This window comes from Podarcis erhardii (assembly GCF_964252035.2).
Source record: "Podarcis erhardii genome assembly, chromosome: 13".
Classification (NCBI taxonomy): Eukaryota; Metazoa; Chordata; class Lepidosauria; order Squamata; family Lacertidae; genus Podarcis; species Podarcis erhardii.
In genome coordinates, this window is record NC_138502.1 from 8,041,729 (window position 1) to 8,069,079 (window position 27,351).

Sequence of the window (27,351 nt, forward strand, 5' to 3'; positions counted from 1 at the left end):
ATGACAGATGAATTTGTGGCTCTGTTGGTTCTTAGGCTAAATGGACTTTCTGGCAGGAATCACTTTCCCTGTCATTTCCCCACCAAGACTTTACCAGAAAATTTACTTTGCCTTTCTACTCTTTTCCTTCATCCCCATGGGTGCCCACATTTCTGCTCAAGAGGCTCTGTGCCTTTCCTGAACAAATTTGGGGAGACCATTGGAAGCTCCAAAGTGTGTATTCCCAGGATAATGTAGGAGATTGAGTGCCTGATTCTCCTTCCTACCTGATGTCCCACCCCACAGATTCCTTGCCTTCACTCAACAGTTGCCTCGGGGCAGATATCCTCAACTACGTGCAGTTTCTCCACAAATAAGTTTTTTGCAAAAGAGAACCTGTGGAATTGGACCCCTTCCCCAATCCTGAGTTTGGAGAAGATTCAACTTCATATCCTCCCACTCTGCTTCCAGCCATATATTTAATTAGAGTTTTTGACACTAATTAGACATTAGGCCAGCTTTTGAACTGCTTCGGAATGGATCTCAGATCATGCCAGAGGTCCCTGGCTTCATCAAGTGTAGCCTGGACCGTTTGGGGGGCCCTGGATTGCTTTCCACCCCTGTTTCCAACTTCACTCCATATCCATGCCAGCTCCCTGACCTTTTGTGAACCCCATCTTGCACAATAGCTACCTGTATGGATATCTGGTTTCACATGCAATGAGAGCCAAAGACTGACAAAGAATAGCGATCTAGTAAGTGACTGCCAAGTGTGTGAACTGGGTTCATTCAATAAAAAGAATATGTTACTAAACTATGGTCCTTCCCTTGTTTGCTCATGGAAATCTGCTGTATTCACATGTGAATACAATAGCATGGCACCCTCTCTCATTGATTTTGCTTTTGGAATAATGACCACTTTCCCCTTGAAACTCTTTAGCAGCTGCACAGGAAGGACAAAAATTCAAAAAAGAAACTTCAGATTTTGGGTAATGGGAATCTAAACAGAGTTCTACTGTGCTAAGAAGATTGGCTAAGAAGTGGAAAGAAACAATGTATGTATCACAAAACATCTGCTTGAACTCAGAACTAACTATGGAGATTTGGTGGCATTATTGAGAAGCAACAAAATCGTCTTTAGATGGGAGTTCCCCCAGGGGCTATCCTTTACCTTTAAAGGGGAAAAAGTTAAAATAAGATCAGTTGAAGACAAGAAAAAAATTTTGAGTGACTACGGAGAAGACCTTCAGAAAGGGATTGAGGAAGAACTAAGAGCCTTAAGATCCGGACCATTAAGTTCCGCACTTACACCTTTGGGACCTGACAAGCTTGGGGAAGTGATACCACCGTCAAAGGAGGAAGAACTTTTGGGAGCAGCAGGAGGGAAATAGAACTACTACAACATGTCTCTGCAACTATTAAGTTGGAACATTCATGGCTTAAACTCCCCTGAGAAGAGGAGGAAAGTTTTCCATTTATTAAAAAAGGAACAATTGGACTTAATTTGTCTACAGGAAACACATGTGATTAGGCTTCATAGGAAAATACTAATTAATAAAAGACTAGGCCAAGAGTTTATTTCATCGGATAAAGTCAAGAAGAGAGGAGTTGTTATTTACGCAAAAGAAAGCCTATCACCAAAATTTCTTTTTAAAGATGAACAAGGAAGAATTTTGGCAATTGAAATTCAAACCCAAGGAGAAATTTTTTTGATTTTAGGAATTTATGCACCAAATGAGGGGAAATCGGAATTTTACAAGAAGTTGCACGAGACAGTGTTGGACTACATGGATTATAATAACATCATCATGATGGGAGACATGAATGGAGTGGTATCTACGAACATGGACAAAGCACAGAAACAGATTGTAACAAAAGAGGGCAGACTACCGAAAACCTTTTTTGAACTGGCTGACAATATGGACTTGATTGATATCTGGAGAACTAAGAATCCCCTAGGAAGAGAAGGCACATTCTTTTCTGAAGCCAAAATGACATGGACTAGAATTGACCAAATATGGATAACTAGAGGACTGGCACCTAAGACAAGAAAGGTGGAAATCTGCCCAAAAGCTTGCTCCGACCATAATGCTGTAAAGATGGAAATGAAACTAACACCAATCGGTTCCTTTAGATGGAAGATGAATGACACCTTACTAAGAGACCAAGAGATTGTTAAAAAAGGCCCAAAAGACTTTGAGAGACTATTTTGAAGTAAACTTGAAAACTACGGTTGAAAAAAGAGTAATCTGGGACGCAAGTAAAGCGGTTATGAGAGGGTTTCTGATCCAACAGAATGCAATAAAAAAGAGAACTCAAAATGAGAAAAAGGACAAAATTTTGGAGAAAATAAAAGAAGGAGAGAAGAAATTAAGATTGAAACCAAAGTCACAAGAGATTCTGAGAGAAATTAAGTTATATCAAGTACAATATATGAAACTGATAAATCAGGAAGTAGAGTGGAAAATTAAACAGATGAGACAAAAGACTTTTGAGTCAGCTAATAAATGTGGAAAACTGCTAGCGTGGCAGTTGAAAAAAAGACAGAAGCTAAACACGATTACAAATCTTGAGATTGAAGGGAAAAATATTCAGAATCCCGTGGAGATTAGAAGGTGCTTCCAGAGATACTTCAAACAACTTTATACACAAGGGCCACAGAAAGAGACTGATATAGACCAATTTCTAAGAACTAATGGACAACAAAAAATATCTCAAGAAAATAAGACATTGTTGAACTACAAAATTACAGAGCAGGAGACTGAAGGTGCCATTCAGAATATGCAACTGGGCAAGTCTCCAGGGCCGGACGGGCTAACCTCCAAGTACTATAGAACTTTGAAAGACTATTTAATTCAACCATTAAAGGAGGTTTGCAACGAAATCATGGAGGGGAAGAAGGCGCCGGGGTCGTGGAAAGAAGCTTTTATTACACTTATTCCGAAATCTGAGTCTGAAAAGACACAACTCAAGAATTACCGTCCCATATCCCTTTTAAATGTGGATTACAAAATTTTTGCGGATATTTTAGCTAACAGATTTTAAAAAGTACTAATTGAAGAGATACACAAGGATCAGGCAGGCTTTCTCCCAGGTAGATACTTGTCTGACAATACAAGGAATATAATTGATATTTTGGAGTTATTACAAGTGAATATTAATACAAAAGCAGTCTTAATTTTTATAGATGCGGAGAAGGCCTTTGATAACATTTCTTGGAACTTTATGAAGAAAAATCTTAAGGGAATGGGAGTGGGACAAGGGTTTGAAAATGGTATAAGTGCAATTTATTCAGAACTAAAAGCTAAATTGATAGTTAACAATGTGGTGACAGAAGAATTTAAGATAGAAAAAGGAACACGACAGGGCTGCCCTATCTCCCCATTATTATTTATTTCGGTCCTGAAAGTGCTGTTGAACATGATTAGAAGGGACCGCTTGATTAAAGGAATCCAGGTCGGAGCTAAACAATACAAACTGAAGGCCTTTGCAGATGATTTGGTTTTGACATTACAGGAGCCAGAATCTAGTACGAAAAGGGTTTTAGAACTGATTCAAGAATTTGGTCATGTGGCAGGATTTAAACTAAACAAGCTAAAAACTAAGGCTTTAGAGAAAAATCTAACATCAATGGAAAAAGAAAGGTTTCAGAATGAGACAGCTTTAACTGTGGTTAAGAAAGTGAAATACCTGGGGATTAATATGACAGCAAAAAAAGACAATTATGAGAAATGTTGGTTAGAAGTTAAAAAAGATTTAGAAATTTGGTCAAAATTGAAGCTTTCCTTGTTGGGTCGAATTGCAGCTATAAAGATTAATGTATTGCCAAAAATGTTATTTCTGTTTCAAACTTTGCAGATTGTGGACAAGATGGAGTGTTTCAAGAGGTGGCAGAGAGATATTTCCAAATTTGTCTGGCAGGGCAAAAAGCCCAGAATAAAATTTAAAATATTAACCGATGCAAAGGAAAGAGGTGGGTTTGCCCTGCCAGACATTAAGCTTTACTATGAATCAGCAGCATTCTGCTGGTTGAAAGACTGGCTGCTTCTTGAGAGCACTGACATTTTGGATTTGGAAGGTTTTAATAATGTTTTTGGGTGGCATGCATATTTGTGGTACGACAAGGTTAAAGCTCATAGAGCATTCAAAAACCATATTGTCAGGAAAGCGTTGTTTAATGTCTGGTTAAGATATAAAGACTTATTGGAAAACAAAACCCCAAGGTGGTTGTCACCTATGGAAGCTAAGGCTCTGAAAAGACTCAATATGGAGGCCAAGTGGCCGAAATATTGGGAGATATTAGAACAAGAAGGAGACACATTGAAATTGCAAAGTTTTGAGAAACTGAAAGATAAAGTGTGAGATTGGTTGTATTATCATCAAATTAGAGAGGCCTACAATTTGGATTAAAAAATGGGCTTCCAGGTGGAGAAATCAAAATTGGAAACAGAATTGTTAGAACCGAAAACTAAGATACTTTCAAGAATGTATAACTTGCTGTTAAAATGGAATACACCGGATGAAACGGTCAAATCAGCTATGATTAAATGGGCGCAATATATTGGTCATAACATCATGTTTGCTGATTGGGAAAAGTTGTGGACCACCGGTATGAAATTTACGGCATGTAATGCCTTAAGAGAGAATATTATGAAAATGATTTACAGGTGGTACATGACCCCGGTCAAGCTTGCAAAAATGTATCATTTGCCTGATAATAAATGTTGGAAATGTAAAGAAACTGAGGGTACATTCTTTCACCTTTGGTGGACGTGCCCAAAGATTAAGGCTTTCTGGGAAATGATCTATAATGAACTGAAAAAGGTATTTAAATATACCTTTCTTAAGAAACCAGAGGCCTTTCTCCTGGGCATTGTCGGCCAATTGGTGCCAAAGAAAGACAGAACATTCTTTATGTACGCAACAACAGCAGCAAGAATACTCATTGCAAAATATTGGAAGACACAAGATTTGCCCACCCTGGAAGAATGGCAGATGCAAGTGATAGACTATATGGAGATGGCAGAAATGACCGGCAGAATCCGAGACCTGGGAGAAGAGTCGGTAGAAGAGGACTGGAAGAAATTTAAAGACTATTTGCAGAAGCATTGTAAAATGTTTGAATGTTAAAATGATGTTGGATATAAAGATAATATGGCATTAGTGACATAGTTAAAAGGAGTATGCAAACATGATTAAAAAGAAAAGGGGGAAAAGACCAGAGTAATATTATGTCAAATTTAAACAATTTGGTATAAAGGATTAAGTAATAAAGAATAGATAAAAATTGATTCGAAAAGAGAAGAAAAATTGGAGACATAATAGGTTGAAATATATAATTATAAATGAGATTTGAAAGAGGGTAAGGATTTGCTGAACTGGATTGGGTAAAGGGGAACACAAAAAAGGGAGATGTGAGGAAGTCAAGAAAGAGGGTTATATAATTATGAAGCTAAAAATTGGATTTTTTCTTCTGTATCTTTTTATTCTCTTTTTTTGTTTTGATGTATTTTTTCTTTTTGATGTATTTCTTTTTGCTGTATGTCTGTTTTATTTTCTTTTAGTTATGCTTTTTTTGTAAAACTTCAATAAATATCTTTTTTAAAAAAATAGAGTTCCTCATTTGAAACTTTATAAATTACCTAATATACCAACACAAATAGAAATCACAAGACTGTAGCTGTTATATAAGGGATTATTATATATGCATGGAATGGAATGGAAATTAGTAACAGTGAAATGCAGAAATAATGTGGAACAATGAAGCTATCAAATCTAGCATTCAAGGGGGCCAATTAAATTAAATTATAGAATTTGACATTTGAATAATGGGCATCCATAAATGCATTAATTGGATAAAATTGGTATCGTTATAATGAAGCTGCTATTGGAACAATATTGGTAAATCAAGAAAAAAAAATATTTAAAAGAAAATAATAGTAATATTTTGGCAGTTCCCCTGCTACTGATGCACCATAGAATTCAAAAACACTGCACAAGTGATTCTCTCCCCTATCATTACTCAAATTACAATGATCAATCCACCTGACTGAACGTCCAAATGCCACAGTGGGAAATAAGCATCAACAAGTAACCCTGTATTGATCATAAGCTCCTCAGTTCTCCATAGACTGCTAGGCTTACTTATCAGTTATCAGTTTCCCTTTTTCATATCAAATCACTTTATCTTGTTTGCCATCCAAGGCATTCTGCTTGTGACAATAAGGTGGATACATGTCCCTTAAAGTTCCAAGTTGACAGAATCAGCTGCCACCCAATTGGTCTTGCTAAGATCAGGTGGAAGAGAGGAATAACACTGTAGAGAGAAGCAGTGGAGTCCATGTACACAAGGGAATTTGCCATTAGGATGTTGCTCCTGCTGCTCCTGCTGCTCCTCAATATAGTGTCCCAAGTACAAAGTGCTCAATGCGCAACTAATAATCCTGTTCATGTTCCACACGAGTGGTATGAGCCAGGTGACCTGGTCATAGGTGCCATGGCATCTCATATCTATTACATAGACCCCAAATTATCCTTCAAGAAACACCCTTCCGAGAACTTCATCGATGCCCCACTGTAAGTACCGTATTTTTCATCCTATTGGGCGCACCGGCCCATAGGACGCACCTCGGTTTTTTTAATGACACAGTATTATGAGACTGCCCAATAAGTAAATAAACTTTGCTGACTTTGTCCTTTCTTTATTAATGGCAGGCAGGTGAGTCTCTCATATCTAGATTATGATTAATTTTCCCGCTTGAACTTCATCTGCAGGGTGGTGACAAAGTTGTACCAGCAAATCCTGGCCTTGGTCTTTGCTGTTGATGAGATCAACGAGAATCCCAGGATGTTGCCCAATGTCTCTCTCGGCTTCCACATCTATGATAGCTATTATGATTCAAAGATGACCTACAGAAACACTCTGGACCTGCTCTTTAAATCACGTCACTTTGTTCCCAACTACAGGTGTGGCATCCAGAAAAATGTCATAGGAGTCATTGGGGGACTCAGCTCTGATACCTCCTGGTGCATGGCAAACGTCTTAGGTCTTTTCAAGATTCCACAGGTAGAATATGGATTTTGAAAAATAGATTTCATGCTTTCCTTTCATTAGGAATCTACTGATTCATAAATATGGAGTGGGGAAATAGACAAAGTAAAAGGTCGATAATATGCATATCCAACAATGTGTGTGAGAAGGGCAATTTGTGTTGAATAGATATAATAGAAGATTTCTCTAAAGCTGCCAGGTTTGTAAAGGAGGCACCTAGACGGGTTCATATATGTCAATCCTGAATGCACTGCACTGGCTTCCTGTAAGCTACTCAATATATGACATTGACAATGGCTTCAAAGGTATGAAAACTCAGGACTCTTTAACTAAAAAATGTTCCTTCCCTTAAAAATCAAGATAGTCCTTTCCCAAAGTATGCTAATGGAAAACACTGTTTTCTTGCTATTGTTCTGGCATTTGTCACATGTGATTTCAGAGAGTTTCAGCATTGTGCTACTCCATTGATGGATTTCATTGTTTTAACTAGTGCCTGGTACATTATTTTGCATTTTACTGATTTTTTTAATAATGTGGTTTATTGTGCTCAGAGAACAATAGCATACATAATCTTATGGAGCTCTTCAGGATTTCCCAGGAAATCTTCCTTAGAGAGTTCCTAGTAGATAGAGAATCAACCTCTCTCTTCAACCACTATAAAGGTTACAGAGCAAAAGTACATGATCCACCTCCACTTTGGAGTTTTGTTGAGTCATCCACTTGATATATTAACATGAGCGATGATAAATGCTCCTCTCTTCTTGGAGACAATCAATGCGTACAAGTATAAAGCTGTGATGATGCCATAATAATAACAATAAATATCTACAGAAACCAAAAACAAAATTATATCTGTTTTTCTATAGAATTTGGTACATTTGGGATATATATTGAGTGTGTGTGTGTGTGTGTTTATATACAATTTTTTTGGAATATCATGAGTTCTTTTTTGCACTTGGAAACGTCTGGCTTTTGCTTTCTCCAGATTTCATATGGTTCATTTGAACCAGCCATAAATTATGGAACCAAGTTCCCTTCCTTTTACCGCATGGTCCCCAATGAAGACCTTCAGTATCAGGGAATTATCCAGTTACTTCTGCATTTCAGATGGAAATGGGTTGGGCTTATGACTCCAGCTAATGAAGCTGGAGAACGTTTCTTGCAGAACATTGAGCCAATGCTTTTCAAGAATGGAATCTGTTCAGCATTCACAGAGAGAATTAAACACAATATACATTATAAAACTAACTTACTAAATATGGTGGACATAAAGCTTTTGTTGCCAACTTTCAGAAACAGCAAAAGCAAGTCAGTTCTTGTATATGGAGAAAGTAGATTTATTATATGGTTGTCACTGGCTTTAAGCACAACGGAGTTTTCTCAGCTACTATTTCCTCAAAAGAAGTCACATGAAGGAAAAGTATGGATTACAACTACCCAAATTGATTTCATATTATATAGCCTTCAAAAATTGATTATTAATATACGAATGTTTCATGGTGCTATCTCCTTTGCAATTCACTCCAAGGAGATTCACAACTTTAAAGACTTTCTTCGGAGTATACGTCCTCATTGGACAGACACAGATGGTTTTATCCAAGATTTCTGGGAAGATGCATTCAGTTGTTCACTTTCAAATTCCACTCTCTCAACATCCAACGATCAAATGTGTACTGGGGAGGAGATGCTAGAGAGCCTCCCTGCACCATATTTTGAAATGAGCATGACTGGCCACAGCTACAGTATCTATAATGCTGTCTATGCTTTGGCACATGCCTTAAATAGCATGCACTTGGCTGGAGCCATCCGCAACAGAAGAGATGCTAAGGGAAAACTCTCTCCTCGGTATGCAGATCCTTGGCAGGTATTCTTCTCTGTTACAAAGTATTCACTGCATTGGTACATTTTGTAAGTAGGCATTTACTTATCAGTAAAGAAATAAAAGAATAAAATTTAAGAAATTAAAAAATAAATCTTTAGTAATTGTATCAAAAATGGGAATTAGAATATTTCCTATAATGATACTAAACAGACTTTAGATGACACAGCTTTTCATAAGCAACAGACTTCCAAAACCTACACGTAACTGTAGCTGTGCCAACCACCTTCTCCATACTAAAAAACCCCTCCATTTTCTATCCACATCCCTCCACAATTCTCTCTGTCTCTCTTACCTGTCCAGTTAACCAGTGGTGCAAGGATGGAGGCGGGGGGGCCAATGCCCCAGTTTACATCATTCTGAAGGAGCACAACCAGAACCCCCATGCCAGGCACTGGCTTCTGCATTTGAGTGGCCGCCACTGCTTGGGCATGTCCTGGAAGACCCCATATTTCCCTGTCTACCCACCGCCAGGGGTTTCTGGCCCCTGAAGCCGAACCTGGCCTCACTGGTAGGTCCCCAGAAGAGCCTAGCAACTGTGTGAGCACTGTCTCTAGACCCTGCTATTCTCCCTCCTCCTCTCCATTGTGAAATGAAGTGTTCAACCTCTAGAGGAAAAGGAATTCATTCCATCTAGGAAATCTATTCAACAATCTTAATCAGACTGTTTGAATGCTTTACAGACCTTTTTATTCTCTTCCTCTTAGCTCCACTCTTTCCTCCAGATAATCTCATTCAACAACAGTGCTGGGGATGAAATTACATTAAATGAATATGGAGAGTTAGCAGCTGGCCTTGATATTACAAACTTGGTCACTTTCCCAAATAGATCATACATCAGAGTCAAAGTGGGAAGGCTGGATCCTCAGGCCCCTCCGGGCAAAAAGCTCACCATTAAGGAGGACCAAATCAAATGGCACAGAGCCTTCACTCAGGTATGGAAAAAATGGCACAGTCCCTGATTTTCCACAGAATGGGATGTAACAAAGCATTTCATACATTAATAATTTTGAAATTTATTATTTAATATAGCTTATTTTTCATATATAGTTTTCATATCTAGATGGATAGTGCTTTAATGATGGAGAGATTCTCTTTTTGAAAGAGTGACTTTTCCTGTATGTTTGCACCTTCAGCCTCTGAGGCTGTGCTTGTTGGCCTTCAATTTTGCTATTGGCATTTTTCTTTGTACATAGTATTACATTACATGTGATACTGACATTCCCTTTTTGTTTATTGCATGTCAGTAAGCCATCCAGGAGAAAATACTGTCCTTTAAGAAACGCTGTAAGGTCTATCAGTACAAAAACAAATGAGCCACAATACCAAAATGAGCAACATGCGCAGAAGACATCTCCCACTAAGAAGGAGCAAGGGCTATCAGGGAGTCCAGCATCATCCACCATTCTTGTTTATGAAATCCATGAAGCAGTTCTCCAGTTAGTGGAATTAGATTAAATACTAAGCTGGCTGTATCAGTATTTGAATTGAGAATGAACATCATACTTTTCTTGATTTTGTATGAAGCAAGTTCAGGATATAAACACCTAGGAGTGGTTGTAGCTGGTGAATAGGTCTAAGGTTGGTAGAGGACTCCTAGCTAGCACCAAAAAATACTTCAGACTCTAGTGATGAGTAAGAATCAGGGAGTGCTCCCAGATCTCTTGCTTCAAAGGGAATGCAACCCCTCACAGAACAAGGCAGGTGTAGGAACCACCTACCCAAAGCATTTCTCTGTGATAAGGATTCAGCCCCCATCCCATCCATGACTCACTCCAGACACCTGTCAAATAACTTCAGTACCACCTTTCATTCTAATGAAATGGAAAGGTAGAACTGCATATCATCAGCATACAGATGATGCCATGTGCCAGATCTTATTATTCCTATAAGAATAAGAATAATCATAATCATATTATTCCTAAGAGTTTCATAAAGATGATAAATAACATAGGAGGCAGAATGGGGCCTAACAGGACACCACAACCCAAAAGTCATGGGATAATTTGCTTGTAGTGACCCTGCAGGTGGGAGCAGAACTACTATAATGGGTTACCTTAAATTCCTTGAGCCACCACAAAAGGAACACCATGTGGACTCCTGTTCAAACACCTGATATTGGATATTTGAAAAATTCCCCCCAAAAATTTCTTAATATTAAACTTTTCCTTTCTCTTTGGATAGGTGCCACCGCTTTCTCTATGTAATGCCAACTGCCATCCTGGTTACGGGAAGAAAAAGAAGGAGGGGAAGAAGTTTTGCTGCTATGATTGTGATCCGTGTCCTGAAGGAATGATTTCAAATGAGAAAGGTTAGAGATGACATCTTAAGATACTGCAGAACCTCTGGGCTCCTGGCAATTTTATTGACATTAAATTGTTGCAGGAGAGAATGCTTAAATTAAAAGATGTGTTCTCATTGTTTATAGATAACATCAATACATTTTAATCTTTAAAACATCTTGAAGATTTCTTTTTTAGGTGGAAGCATATATATTTTACTTCCAACTTCTTCAAAATTAGGGTGGAATAGAAGTGGTGTTTTCTCCTCTAAGAATGAGGTTGTTTGACAATAGGGTGAAAGTCTTATCAAACTCGCATTTCTAAAGATCCAAAGATTTCAGATGTAATTTATTTCTCATTTTGTTGTACTGTTTATGTGGCTCTAAGAAAAAGCAGGGAGACAGTAAAAACAGATGTCACCCATGTAGAAAACTCCACGAGTTTTATTTTTGATACACCTAGTACAAGCTCTTATACATTGAAGCTCTTATACATTCTGACGTAGAAAACACTATGCTAAATGGACTAGTGATGTGAAATTCTTAAGAATACTTTTGGTTACTTCAAATTGTCACACATTGTTTTTGTATTTTCAGACATGGAAACATGTGTCAGTTGCCCAGCAGATCAGTATCCAAACAGCGGCCAGGATCTTTGCATTCCTAAGATTCCAAACTTCTTAGCCTTTGATGAAACCTTGGCCATTGTTTCAACTTCCTCTGCACTTTTCTTCTCTCTGATCACAGTTTTGGTGCTCGGCGTCTTCATGAAGCATCGCAACACAACCATAGTCAAAGCCAACAACCGAAGCCTCACCTATGGTCTCCTTATCTCCCTCCTCTTGTGTTTCCTCTCTTCTTTGTTGTTCATTGGAAAACCTAATATGGTGACTTGCCATCTCCGACAAACTGCTTTTGGCATTGTCTTCTCTGTGGCCCTCTCCAGCATCTTAGCCAAAACCATATTGGTGGTTTTGGCTTTCATGGCTACCAAACCAGGATCCAATATGAGGAAATGGGTAGGCAAAGAACTGGCTTATTCCATTGTCTTTTCCTGCTCCATTGTTCAAGTAGGAATCTGTGTCCTCTGGCTGGCAACCTCTCCCCCATTCCCAGATGTGGACATGCACTCAATGCCTGAAGAAATCATATTTCTTTGTAATGAAGGGTCAGTCTCCATGTTCTATTGTGTTTTGGGCTACATGGGCTTTCTGGCCACTATCAGCTTCACGGTGGCCTTCCTAGCCAGAAAGTTGCCTGACACTTTCAACGAAGCCAAGTTCATCACCTTCAGCATGCTGGTCTTCTGCAGTGTTTGGCTCTCCTTCATTCCAACTTATCTGAGCACCAGAGGAAAATACATGGTGGCTGTGGAGATCTTCTCCATCTTTGCTTCTGGTGCTGGGTTACTGGTTTGCATTTTCACCCCTAAATGCTACATTATTGTGGTGAGGCCTGACCTGAACAACAAAGAGCAGCTAACACAAAGAAAGGTATAAATGACAGTGGAATTTGTGGTTCTGTTGGGTCTTAGAATACATGGACTTCCTGGCTGGTATCACTTTCCAGGTCCCTACTCTGGATATGTGTAGAGTTTGCTTCTTAACTTGCCAAAGATGTTCCAAAGGCGATGGGTACAGATTTTTCCTCAGGTTCTACTCCCAAAGCCTTTTTCACAAATGAGTAATGCTGTAAAGCAGTGGAGGTTTAGGTTCAAAATTTCCTTCTCCTAGGTGGGCTCCCTTCTTAGGTTTACGAGACCCATCTGCCCCTCATTTTCCTCTTCAGCACCTGCAGTAGCCACCTTTTTGTGCAATGGGCCCACTTTTGCTATCATCTGCTATATCCTCTCTTTGCATGCAGAGAAATTCCCTAACTCACTGAGTATTTGAGGCCCATTGGCTGCCGTCACCTGGTTTAGGGAGCCAGTTGAATCTGATTTGTGGGATGTGGCTGCTGTTGCAAGCTGACAACTTCTAGGAGCCACATGTGAGAACTGAGCACAGGGTGGGCGTCAGTGGTAGACAAACTACCCCAGAAGGAGCACGACTTGTTCCCCGCTAGAGTTACTACCCCTTCATACATCCCTGTCATACATCCATACATCCCTGTCATGTACTACTGTATATTTAAAGCAAATGGAATCTTAATAGCAAAACTCTAAGCCTTTTCATTTAGAAATGGTTAATTTCAGTTGTTCAGTGTTGTACATGTACTGTATGAATGATTTTTAATAAAAAGTCTCTTATCAATTACTTCATGGAATCTGCAAATTCATCTTGAAGACGACACAGGGTACTAGAAGCAAAAAACATTGTGAAATAGTTGAGGGCTCTACATTCTTTATCTCTCACCCACAAAGCAGCTGATGAATAGAAGGAGAAGTTTAAATCAGCCATTTCCCTTGATTTTTAAATAGTTTTAAGAAAGAAAAGTAGCATAGATATGCAACATTATCTGGAGGAAAACACATTGGATATTACTAACACTAATAAAACTTTTTTTCTGAATTATACTTCAAACCGGTTTTAAAGAGTGGTGGCAGAGAATATCTCAAGTAAGCCCATCTTTAAGAATACAGATGTGTTGTTTCTAAACTTGATTATATAATAATAATAATAATAATAATAATAATAATAATAATAATAATAATTTATTATTTATATCCCGCCCATCTGGCTGAATTTCCCCAGTCACACTGGGCGGCTTCCAATCAAGTGTTAAAAACAATACAGCATTAAATATTATAAACTTCAGTAAACAGGGCTGCCTTCAGATGCCTTTTAAAGAGAAGATAGCTGCTTATTTCCTTCACATCTGATGGGAGGGCATTCCACAGGGCAGGCGCCACTACCGAGAAGGCCCTCTGTCTGGTTCCCTGTAACCCTAATTCTAAACTCTATTTATGCTATTTCTTTTATAATGTTTTCTATTAATTTTCAATTACCAGCCAATAATAACCTCATTATATCAATACCAAATTATAGTACTAATACTAATTATTCAAATACTGAATCATATAATTTAGGTGCCCCCCCACACACGCTAGAAGTGCTGGTTTGATGATTTCCTTTATTTCTGCATTCCAGAATCATCTTAATTTCTATTATATTCCGGTCAAAATAATAATCCCTTATACAACAACTGCAATATTAATAACTTCTATTTGTGTTGACACATTAAATGATTCATAGAACTACAAATGAGACACTCAAACTATATCCTTGCTCTTCCTGTGTGTGGCAGTTATTCTGTCCGTGGTGTTTCTTTCAGTCCTTGTAAAATGTTGTTTCTGTTGTGACAGAAACATTGGTCCCAAGTATTTCTTTTTACTTTTTTCTCCTGCCAGCAAATGGTTAAAGAACGGCAGCATATGATTGGCTGTGGTTCCAGGGAGAGTTTAAAAGGAGCTGATTTCGAGGGAGATGGAGCTAGAGTGTGGTTAAGAGGGGAGTTGAGTTGAGGTGGTTGAGGAGGGAGGCTGGAGAGGTTGGGAGTTAGGATAGGAGTCAGGTTGAAATATAAAGAGTGTTGAGGAGAGTGAGTTGGTTCTGGAATAAAACATCCACTCCAGTGTCCTGCAGGAGTAAAAGGACCAAATCTTGCTGGGAGACTGGGTGTGAGGCAAGAGAAGGAGGAGCTGAAAGAGATGGGTCTACTTAGGTCTCCAACTAATCTGAAGGGGAGATCCCCTTCTGAGGAAAGAAGAGAGGCCCCAAACCCAGTGAAGGATGGTGGGGGGTGAGCCCTTAAAGTATCTCAGGAGATGGATTTGTTAAAGGGGTGGGTAACTGAAGGAAAGTACCACCTTAGAAAGGGACTGAACTATAAAGCCCAAACCTCTGAAAGTGAATTAAAGTGAACTAGCATATTATTATTGAAGTAACCTAAGTTTCTCCACTTATATTATACTACCTTGTTTTAAAAATAAATCTTTATTTTTATGTAAAGAACACCTGCTTTACAAAGAACTGCCCCAGGATATTCTAGGATTGTTAGGTTTTGTTTTTAAGCCTTCGGGTAAATGGTTGTTCGGTGAGGTGGGGGCATTATATTAAAGTGAGAGCAGGCACATCCATCTTTTCCAAGTTGTTGCTGTTCTCCATCATGCCTTGTGTGGATCTGATACCCCATTGGTCTATTGATGCTGTAATCCAGTGTCCCCACTTCTTGATAAGGCAAGGATGCTATTCAGAATTGCTGCCACCATTCAGATAATGTGATGGCAAACTATGTCTGATCAGTGTTACATAGGTGGGAGAGTGAAGGATACCCCAGTACTAACAAATTATGAAGTGGGAAAAGGATGGGACCAGCTCAACTCTAGACATCCTGGTGACCTTGTAGGTTCATTCTTTGCCTATTATTTTGTGATGTTACAAATATAATTACATTGGCAGATCCAGCTTCCTGTCTACAAGCTCCAGTAATAGATGCTTTTGGATTCAGTATCTGCAGTGTGGATTCAGACCATTCCTCCTAGGCTCGAAAAAATGGTGGACACAGCTTGTTTACTGGAAGCTGAATCACAGGACAAAGCGATGCAGTGATCAATAAGAATATATATTTAGAAAATAATAGTAGTAATATTTTGGAAGTTCCCCTACTGCTGATGTGCCATAGAATCCAAAAACAATGCACAAGTGATTCTCTACCCTATCATTACTCAAATTACAATAATCAATCCACCTGACTGAACCTCCAGATGTCACAGTGAAAAAAAAGAATGAACAAGCAAGCCTGAAAAGGTTATAAGCTCCTCTGTGCTGCATAGACAACAAGGCTGGCCTCTGTTACTTATCAGTTATCAGTTTCCCTCTTTCATATCAACCACTGCATCTTATTTGGCATCCAAGGCATTCTGTTGTGACCGTGTTCAAGTTAACAATAAGGTGGATACGTGTCGCTTAAAGTACCAAATTGACAGAGTCAGCTGCCACTCAATTTGTCTTGTTCAGATCAGGTGGAGGAGAGGACTAATACTGTTGAGAGAAGCAGGGGAGTCCATGCAGACAAGGGTATTTGCCATCAGGATGTTCCTCCTGCTGCTTCTCCTGCTCCCCAATATAGTGTCCCAAGGACAAAGTGCTAAATGCGCAACAAATAATCCTGTTCATGTTCCACACGAGTGGTATGAGCCAGGTGACCTTGTCATTGGTGCAATGGCATCTCATATTGTTTACATAGTCCCCAAATTATGCTTCAAGAAACACCCTTCCCAGGACTTCATTGAGGCCCCACTGTAAGTAACCATTAATTAATATTATTTTAATTATTCCTTATATGCTATATCAGACAGAAAATAACTTTGATTGATCTGAAGGAGGGATGGCTTTAGAACTTTATTTTTTAAATGTATGGAGAGATTTTATTAGAAATCTCTGTACAGTGGTGCCCCGCAAGACGAACGCCTCGCAAGACGGAAAACCCGCTAGACGAAAGGGTTTTCCGTTTTGGAGGTGCTTCGCTAAACAAATTTCTCTATGGGGTTGCTTCGCAAGACGAAAAAATCTTGCGAGTTCCCGCGGTTTCCCCCCCGCTTTTTTCCGCCCTTTCCCTAAGCGCTAAGCCGCTTATCAGCTGTTCCGCTGATAAGCCGCTTCTCAGTTGATCGCTAAAAGCCGCTAGACCGCTAATAGCGCTAATCCGCTAAGCTGTCAATGGGCTTGCTTCGCAAGACGAAAAAACCACTAGACGAAGAGAATCGCGGAACGGATTAATTTCGTCTGGTGAGGCACCACTGTACATATAGGCTATGTGCATACTGTCAATGAACAATAAGCTCTTTTGAATCTAATTGTGGTAAGAGAGATAGAAAAGAGAGTAGGAGAATGAGAAAAGAGATGGCATAAAAAATAGGAAAAGCATATAGCCAAGTAGTATGGTACTTAACTTTTTTGATGATACCCAAATTTTCAAGGTGGCAAAAACAAACACGGGTTGCTGAAGTTATAAAGGAATATGCAACAGCTTTTAAAATTACACGGTATTCTTAGATTGCCCGAATAAGTAAATAAACTTTGCTGGCTTCATCCTCTCTGTATAAGCAGGCAGGTGTTATTGTTTAGTCGTTTAGTCGTGTCCGACTCTTCGTGACCCCATGGACCAGAGCACGCCAGGCACTTCTATCTTCCACTGCTTCCCGCAGTTTGGTCAAACTCATGCTGGTAGCTTTGCGAACACTATCCAACCATCTCGTCCTCTGTCATCCCCTTCTTCTTGTGCCCTCCATCTTTCATAACATCAGGGTCTTTTCCAGGGAGTTTTCTCTTCTCATGAGGTGGCCTAAGTATTGGAGCCTCAGCTTCACAATCTGTCCTTCCAGTGAGCACTCAGGGCTGATTTCCTTAAGAATGGAGAGGTTTGATCTTCTTGCCATCCATGGGACTCTCAAGAGTCTCTTCCAGCACCATAATTCAAAAGCATCAATTCTTCGGCGATCAATGTTCTTTATGGTCCAGCTTTCACTTCCATACATCACTTTTAGCCATACATCACATAGCTTTTACTATACAGACCTTTGTTGGCAAAGTGATGTCTCTTGTTTTTAAGATGCTGTCTAGGTTTGTCATTGCTTTTCTCCCAAGAAGCAGGCGTCTTTTAATTTCGTGGCTGCTGTCACCATCTGCAGTGATCATGGAGCCCAAGAAAGTAAAATCTCTCACTGCCTCCATTTCTTCCCCTTCTATTTGCCAGGAGGTGATGGCACCAGTTGCCATGATCTTTGTTCTTTTGATGTTAAGCTCTCCTCTTTCACCCTCATTAAAAGGTTCTTTAATTCCTCCTCACTTTCCGCCATCAAGGTTGTGTCATCTGCATATCTGAGGTTGTTGATATTTCTTCCAGCAATCTTAATTCCGGCTAGGGATTCATCCAGCCCAGCCTTTCACATGATGAATTCTGCATATAAGTTGAATAAGCAGGGAAACACTCCTTTCCCAATTTTGAACCAATCAGTTGTTCCATATCCAGTTCTAACTGTAGCTTCTTGTCCCACATAGAGATTTCTCAGGAGACAGATGAGGTGATCAGGCACTCCCATTTCTTTAAGAACTTGCCATAGTTTGCTGTGGTCGACACAGTCAAAGCCTTTTGCATAGTCAATGAAGCAGAAGTAGATGTCTTTCTTGTACTCTCTAGCTTTCTCCATAATCCAGCGCATGTTTGCAATTTGGTCTCTGGTTCCTCTGCCTCTTCTAAATCCAGCTTGCACTTCTGGGAGTTATTGGTCCACATACTGCTTGAGCCTTCCTTTTAGAATTTTAAGCATAACGTTGATAGCGTGTGAAGTGAGTGCAATTGTGCGGTAGTTGGAGCATTCTTTGGCACTGTCCTTCTTTGGGATTGGGATGTAGATTGATCTCCTCCAATCCTCTGGCTACTGCTGAGTTTTCCAAACTTGCTGGCATATTGAGGGTAACACCTTAACAGCATCATCTTTTAAAATTGTGAATAGTTCAGCTGGAATATCATCACTTCCACTGGCCTTGTTATTAGCAGTGCTTTCTAAGGCCCATTTGACCTCACTCTCCAGGATGTCTGGCTCAAGGTCAGCAACCACATTACCTGGGGTGTACGAGCCATCCATATCTTTCTGGTATAATTCTTCTGTGTATTCTTGCCACCTCTTCTTGATGTCTTCTGCTTCTGTTAGGTCCTTACCACTTTTGTCTATTATGGTAATCTTTGTACGAAATGTTCCTTTCATATCTCCAATTTTCTGGTTCTTTCCATTCTGGTTCTTCCCATTCTGTTGTTTTCCTCTGTTTCTTTGCATTGCTCATTTAAGAAGGCCTTCTTGTCTCTCCTTGCTATTTTTTGGAAATCTGCATTCAATTTCCTGTATCTTTCACTATATCCCTTGCATTTTGCTTGCCTTCTCTCCCCCGCTATTTGTAAGGCCTTGTTGGACAGCCACTTTGCTTTCATGCATTTCCTTTTCATTGGGATGGTTTTCGTTGGTCAATTTCAGTTTCTTCAGCACCAGTAGTTGGTGCATAAACTTGGATTACTGTGATGTTAAAAGGTCTGCCTTGGATTCGTATCGAGAGCATTCTATCATTTTTGAGATTACATCCCAGTACAGCTTTCGCCACTCTTTTGTTGACTATGAGGGCCACTCCATTTCTTTTACGGGTTTCTTGCCCACAGTAGTAGATATGATGGTCATCCGAACTGAATTCACCCATTCCCGTCCATTTTAGTTCACTGATGCCCAGGATGTCAATATTTATTCTTGCCATCTCATTTTTGACCACATCCAATTTACCCAGGTTCATGGTTCTTACATTCCAGGTTTCTATGCAATATTTTTCTTTACAGCATTGGACTTTCCTTTCGCTTCCAGGCATATCTGCAACTGAGTGTCCTTTCAGCTTTGGCCCAGCTGCTTCATCAGCTCTGAATCTACTTGTACTTGTCCTCCGCTCTTCCTCAGTAGCATGTTGGACGCCTTCTGACCTGAGGGGCTCATCTTCCAGCATCATAACTTTTATATGCCTGTTGTCTTTGTCGATGGAGTTTTCTTGGCAGGGATACTGGAGGAGCTTGCTGGTTCCTCCTCCAGGTGGATCACATTTGGTCAAAATTCTCCACTATCATGGGTGCCCTGCTCGGCATAGTTCATAGCTTCTCTGAGTTATTCAAGCCCCTTCACCACGGCAAGGCAGTGATCCATGAAGGGGAAGCAGGCAGGTATATATCTCCTTTCTAGATTCTGTGCCCTGTTTTCCCATCAAACAAAATCTCACTTTATTTGCAGGGTGTTGACAAAGTACTACCAGCAAATCCTGGCCTTGGTCTTTGCTGTTGGTGAGATCAACGAGAATCTCAGGATGTTGCCCAATGTCTCTCTCGGCTTCCACATCTATGATAGCTATTATGATTCAAAGATGACCTACCGAAACACTCTGGACCTGCTCTTTAAATCACATCACTTTGTTCCCAACTACAGGTGTGGCATCCAGAAAAATGTCATAGGAGCCATTGGGGGACTCAGCTCTGATACCTCCTGGTGCATGGCAAACATCTTAGGTCTTTTCAAGATGCCACAGGTAGAATATGGATTTTGAAAAACAGAGATTTCATGCTTTCCTTGCATTAGGAATCTACTGATTCATAAATATGAAGTGGTAAAATGGACAAAGTAAAAGATCCATAATAAGCATGTCCAACAATGTGTGTAAGAAGGGCAATTTGTGTATAATAGATATAATAGGAGATTTCTGTAAAGATGCCAGGTTTGTAAAGGAGGCACCTAGACTGGTTCATATACATCAATCCTGAAAGCACTGCACTGGCTTCCTGTGAGCTACTGAATATAGGACATTGACATTGGCTTCATAGGCAAAAATAGCTGAGAACACATTAACTAAAAATGTTCCTGCCCTTAAAAATCAAGACAGTCCTTTCCCAAAGTATGGTGTTAATCAACATGGTTCACTTTCAGAGGCTAATAGGAAACACTGTTATCTTGCTATTGTTCTGGCATTTGTCGTCTGTCAATTCAGAGCGTTATATAGTGGGGTCAGCATTGTGCTATTCCGCTGCATTGTTGTATTTCATTTTAGTTGTTTTAAATAGTGCTGGTACAGTATTTTACTGATATTTTATATGATTTGGTTTATGATGCTCAGAGATGAAAAGTATACCCAATCTAATTGAGTTCTTCAGGATTTCCCAGAAAATCTTCCTGAGAGAGTTCTTAGTAGATAGAGAATCAACCGCTCCCTACAATCATTACAATCATTACAAAGGTTACAGATCATAAGTACATTATCAACCATTTCTATTACTCCACTTACACCTCGGAGTTTTGCTTAATCATCAACTTAGTTTATTAACATGAGCCATGATAAATGGTCCCCTTTCAGTTCCAAAATACCAAGTCTACATAGATGTTAATACCTCTTCCATTCATATCCTTTTTAGCACCTCAGTGGCTGAATTAACTAGCAGAGTAGTTTCTCCCCCTTCGCTCCGATCATGTCCAAAACTTAAACCCAATTTTTCGTCTAAAGAACTGGAAGCTTGCTGCTAAATGGTGGTGACTTTGGAGAGTTAACAAGAAACATTCCAGGATTTCCATCCAGCGCCCCCATCCCCCCCTTCCTTCTGAATTTGGGGCCAGGTGTTGGGCGATCTGCAGATGACCTGCCACTCCCCAGCCTGAGGAGTGAAGGGAGGCCGATTACTCTCATCTCAGCCTCTGATTCCAGAACGTACAGCGGTGATGGAATTCAGCAATCCTCCATCGCAGCTTGCCAGAAGCCCGTCCCCCAAATGCTCCCCTATTCTTGGATACAATCAATATGTACAAGAATGAAGCTGTGATGATGCCATAATAATAATAAATATCAACAGAAAACATTGAGCAAGGTTATCTGTGTTTTCCTATATATAAGCTGGGGTTGCTGCTGTCCCTATACTTGGGATATAGATTCAATATATATTCAATATTTTAGTGTGTGTGCGTGCATATGTTTATATTTGAGTAAATTAGAATATCATGAGTTCTTGTTTCCACTTGGAAACGTTTGACTTTTGCTTTTTCCAGATTTCATATGGTTTATTTGAACCAGCCATAAATTATGAAACCAAGTTCCCTTCCTTTTACCGCATGGTCCCCAATGAAGACCTTCAGTATCAGGGAATTATCCAGTTACTTCTGCATTTCAGATGGAAATGGGTTGGGCTCATGACTCCAGCTAATGAAGCTGGAGAACGTTTCTTGCAGAACATTGAGCCAATGCTCTTCAAGAATGGAATCTGTTCAGCATTCACAGAAAGAGTTAAACCCAATATACATTATAACAGTAACTTACTAGAAATGGTGGACATAAAGATTTTGGTACCAAGTTTCACAACTAGCAAAGCTAATGCAATTCTTCTACATGGAGAAAGTAGATTTAGTATATGGTTGTCATTTGCTTTGATCGTAATGGAGTTAACTCAGCTACTATTTCCTCAAAAGAAGTCACGTGAAGGAAAAGTATGGATTACAACTACCCAAATTGATTTCATATTATATAGCCTTCAAAAAAAATTTTATATTAATATACAAATGCTCCATGGTGCAATATCCTTTGCAATTCACTCCAAGGAGATTCACAACTTCCAAGACTTTCTTCGGAGTATACGTCCTCATTGGACAGAGGCAGATGGTTTTATCCAAGATTTCTGGGAAGATGCATTCAGTTGTTCACTTCCAAATGCCACTCTCTCACCAACCACGTGTACTGGAGAGGAGATGCTGGAAAGCCTTCCTGCACCATTTTTTGAAATGAGCATGACTGGCCACAGCTACAGTGTTTATAATGCTGTCTATGCTTTGGCACATGCCTTAAATAGCATGCACTTGGCTGGAGCCATCCGCAACAGAAGAGGTGCTAAGGGAAATCTCTCTCCTCGGTATGCAGATCCTTGGCAGGTATTGTTCTCTGTTACAAGGCATTCACTGCATTGGTACATTATGTAAGTTGCCATTTGATCATCAGTAAAGAAATAAAAGAATAAAACGTAAGAACTTAAAAATAAACCTTAAGTATATTTACTGTATGAAAGATGGGAATTAGAGTATTTCCTATAATGATACTAAACAGACTTTAGATGACACCCGCTTTCAGAAGCAACAGACTACCAAAAACTACACATAACTGAAGCTGTGCCAACTACCTCCTTCACACCACAAACCCCTCCGTCTCCTCCCCATATCCCTCCCCAAATCTCTCTGTCTCTCTTACCTGTCCAGTTACCCAGTGGTCTAAGGTTGGGGGCCCGGGGTCCATGCCCCCGGGCACATAATTCTGAGGGAGCACAACCAGGACCCCAACACCAGGCACTGGTTATTGCAGGGATCCTCATATCCAAGAGAAAACCGAAGAGCTGCCACTCCCTGAGAACATCTTGGAAGGCCCCATTGCCAACTCCTCATCTTTCCCTGTCTGCCAATCACCAGGGGTTACTGTTGTCACTGGTAGGTACCCAGAAGACAATGGCAACTGTTTGATCAGTGTCTCTAGACCCTGCTTTTCTCCCGTCTCCTCTTCTGGATTTCAGTCTTGCACATCCTCTTCCTGCTCCCTTAACCCTGTTGCCCCTTCTGCATCTGACACCTCTTCCTCCCAGTCTGCTCCCTCTTCTCCCACTGACCACTCCTTGTCATCCCACCACCAATCCCCTGGCTCTGAGCCTCCTTTCCTTGGGGTGTCCCTCGGGGGTTCTCCAGCTGCGGCTCCCTATCACTTCTCTGCATCCAACATCCAACCATGGTCAAATCCACTCTATAAACTATGGAAAGGTCCAGTCCAATGTTCTCATGTTGCATTCCCATCATTCCAGAACATAAGCTCCCATCTCTTCTCATACATGACTTCTCAAATCCATTCTCTTTCTTGGATCTTGACAAAGGCTGGTCTCAAGCAAGCAGATCTATGGTCTCATCTCTTCATAATATATTTATGCAAGTCTGTTTAATCTTGAATTGGCACTGATTCATGATTCCCTACTCCTTCTGCATGTGCAACTAAAATATGGTTGCTCTTCGTTGTGAACTGAAGCGTTTAACCTTGATTCTCTTTCCACTTAGCTCCACTCATTCCTGCAGAGAATCTCATTCAACAACAGTGCTGGGGATGAAATTACATTAAATGAATATGGAGAGTTAGAAGCTGGCTTTGATATTACCAACTTGGTCACTTTCCCAAATAATTCCTATGTCAGGGTCAAAGTGGGAAGTTTGGATCCTCAGGCCCCTGCGGGCAAAGAGCTCACCATTAATGAAGACAGAATCAAATGGAACAGACACTTCACTAAGGTATGGAAATAACGGCACACTCCCTAAAAACCCAGAATTTGTGGTTATCCACAAAATGGGATGTAACAAAAGCACCTCATGCATTATTCATTTTGAAACTCACTAGCACCTGAAACCACTTCAGACTAGTGATGAGTCAGAATAGAGGAGTGCTCCCAGACCTCTTGCTTCAAACGGAATGCAACTCCTCCCAGAACAGGTCAGGCATAGGAACCCAAAGAATTTCTCTCTGAGACAGGATGTGGCCTAACAGGAAACCACAACCCAAAACCCAAAAGTCATGGAATGATTTTCTATTGCTACTTTCTTGTACTGACCCTGCAGGTAGGAGCAGAACCACTATAACGGCTTACGTTTAATTTCTTGTGCCACCACAAAGGAACACCATGTGAACTCCTCGAAGCAAATGCCATTAAGTGGTGACTCCATCAAAAGGCCAAACCAGGGGTGAAATCACACTGAATGAGACTGAATTCTAAAACAACTGTAAGGTTGGATGGTTCAGGCATCTTCTTAAGTTTGTATGATGTTTAGAACAGCAGCATTTTACCCCACTGTATGTGCCACTTGTGTACCTACGGATCATTTCATGCTATTAGTCCTCCTGTTTACTATTAAATCACCTGATATTGGATATTTGATAAATTCCTATCTCTTTGGATAGGTGCCACCGCTTTCTCTATGTAATGCCAACTGCCATCCTGGTTACGGGAAGAAAAAGAAGGAGGGGGAGAAGTTTTGCTGCTATGATTGTGATCCATGTCCAGAAGGAATGATTTCAAATGAGAAAGGTTAGAGATGACATCTTAAGATAATGCAGAACCTCTAGGCTCCTGGCAATTTTGTTGACATTAAATTGTTGCAGGAGAAAAGGCTTAAATTAACAGATGTGTTCTTCTCATTCTTTATAGATAACATCAATACATTTTAATCTTTAAAACATCTTGAAGATTTCTTTTTTAAGTGGAAGCTAGAATATTTTACTTCCAACTTCTACAAAATTAGGGTGGAATAGAAGTGGTGTTTTCTCCTCTAAGAATTAGGTTGTTTGACAATAGGATGAAACTCTTATCAAACTCGCTTTTCGGAGATCCAAAGATTTCAGCTTTAATGCATTTCTCATTTTGTTGTACTGTTTATGTGGCTCTAAGAAAAAGCAGGGAGACAGTAAAAAAAAAAATGTCACCCATATAGAAAATTCCAGAATTGATACACAAGTTTTATTTTTGATACACCTAGTACAAAAGCATTTGGGCTTGCAGCTCCTATACATTCTGACGTAGAAAGCACTATGATAAATGGACTAGTGATGTGAAATTCTTAAGAATACTTTTGGTTACTTCAAATTGTCACACACTGTTTGTGCATTTTCAGACATGGAAACATGTGCCAGTTGCCCAGCAGATCAGTATCCAAACAGCGGCCAGGATCTATGCATTCCTAAGATTCCAAACTTCCTAGCCTTTGATGAAACCCTGGCCATTTTTTCATCTTCCTCTGCACTTTTATTCGCTCTAATCACAATTCTAGTGCTCGGCGTCTTCATTAAGCATCGCAATACAGCCATAGTCAAAGCCAACAACCGAAGCCTCACCTATGGTCTCCTTATCTCCCTCCTCTTGTGTTTCCTCTCTTCTTTGTTGTTTCTCGGAAAACCTAATATGGTGACTTGCCTTCTCCGACAAACTGCTTTTGGCATTGTCTTCTCTGTGGCCCTCTCCAGCATCTTAGCCAAAACCATACTGGTGGTTTTGGCATTCATGGCTACCAAACCAGGATCCAATATGAGGAAATGGGTAGGCAAAGAACTGGCTTATTCCATTGTCTTTTCCTGCTCCATTGCTCAAGTAGGAATCTGTGTCCTCTGGTTGGCAACCTCTCCCCCATTCCCAGATGTGGACATGCACTCAATGACGGAAGAAATCATATTTCTATGTAATGAAGGGTCAGTCTCCATGTTCTATTGTGTTTTGGGCTACATGGGATTACTGGCCACTTTCAGCTTCACGGTGGCCTTCTTAGCCAGGAAGTTGCCTGACAGCTTCAATGAAGCCAAGTTCATCACCTTCAGCATGCTGGTCGTCTGCAGTGTTTGGCTCTCCTTCATTCCAACCTACCTGAGCACCAGAGGAAAATACATGGTGGCTGTGGAGATCTTCTCCATCTTTGCTTCTGGTGCTGGGTTACTGGCTTGCATTTTCACCCCTAAATGCTACATTATTGTGGTGAGGCCTGACCTGAACAACAAAGAGCAGCTAACACAAAGAAAGGTATAAATGAAAGTGGAATTTGTGGTTCTGTTGAGTCTTATGGACTTGGTGGCGGGTATCACTTTCCAAGTTCCTGCTCTGGATCTTTGTAGAGTTTACCTCTTAACTGTTTTGTCTGCCAAAGATGTCACAAATGCAATGGGTTCAGATTTTTCCTCAGGTTGTAGTCCCAAAGCCTTTTTCACAAATGAGTAATGCTGTAAAGCAGTGGAGGTTTAGGTTCAAAATTTCCATCTCCTAGGTGGGCTCCCTTCCTAGGTTTACGAGACCCATCTGCCCCTCATTTCCCTCTACAGCACCTGCAGTAGCCACCTTTTTAAGCATTGGGCCCACTTTTGCTCTTATCTGCTATGTTCTGTCTTTGCATGCAGAGAAATTCCCTAACAGACTGAAGATTTGAGGCCCATTGGCTGCCCTCACCTGGTTTAGGGAGCCAGTTGAATCTGTTTTGTGGGGTGTGGCTGCTGTTGCATGCTGACAATTTCTAGGAGCCACAGGTGAGAACTGAGTGAAGGGGTGGGGATCACAGGTAGACAAACTACCCCAGAAGAAGCATGACTTTTTACCCGCTAGAGTTACTACCCCTCCCTAACACTCCATACACCCCTGTCGTGTATTAAAGGTAAAGAGACCCCTGACCATTCGGTCCAGTCATGACCGACTCTGGGGTTGCAGCGCTCATCTTGCTTTACTGGCCGAGGGAGCCAGCGTACAGCTTCCGGTTCATGTGGCCAGCATGACTAACCGCTTCTGGCAAGCCAGAGCAGTGCATGGAAACGCCGTTTACCTTTCCACCGAAGCGGTACCTATTTATCTACTTGCACTTTGACGTGCTTTCGAAGTGCTAGGGTGGCAGGAGCTGGGACCAAGCAATGGGAGCTCACCCCATCGCGGGGATTCGAACCGCCGACCTTCCGATCAGCAAGCCCTAGACTCTGTGGTTTAACCACAGCGCCACCCGCATCCCTTAAACATTGCTGCCTCTCCCCATCCGGGAATCGAACCCCGGTCTCCCGCGTGACAGGCGGGGATACTTACCACTATACTAACCTGTCATGTCTTACTGTATATTTAAAG

At 40.5% G+C, this 27,351-nt stretch overlaps 2 protein-coding genes across 2 annotated transcripts; both read left to right on the forward strand.

Annotated features, from left to right (window-relative positions):
- Positions 1–6,475: 6,475 nt before the first annotated feature.
- Positions 6,476–13,398, forward strand: LOC309328535 (vomeronasal type-2 receptor 26-like; the record flags this gene model as incomplete). Its single annotated transcript, XM_081838532.1, has 5 exons — positions 6,476–6,555; positions 6,754–7,045; positions 9,617–9,844; positions 11,094–11,220; positions 11,788–13,398. 5 exons carry the CDS (start codon positions 6,476–6,478, stop codon positions 12,687–12,689), a joined length of 1,629 nt encoding a protein of 542 aa, XP_081694658.1. The 3' UTR covers positions 12,690–13,398.
- Positions 13,399–15,214: 1,816 nt separating this feature from the next.
- Positions 15,215–26,280, forward strand: LOC309328536 (vomeronasal type-2 receptor 26-like; the record flags this gene model as incomplete). The annotated part of the gene is made up of 6 exons (XM_081838533.1): positions 15,215–15,225; positions 19,952–20,243; positions 21,746–22,039; positions 23,777–24,004; positions 24,669–24,687; positions 25,379–26,280. 6 exons carry the CDS (start codon positions 15,215–15,217, stop codon positions 26,278–26,280), a joined length of 1,746 nt encoding a protein of 581 aa, XP_081694659.1.
- Positions 26,281–27,351: the final 1,071 nt, after the last annotated feature.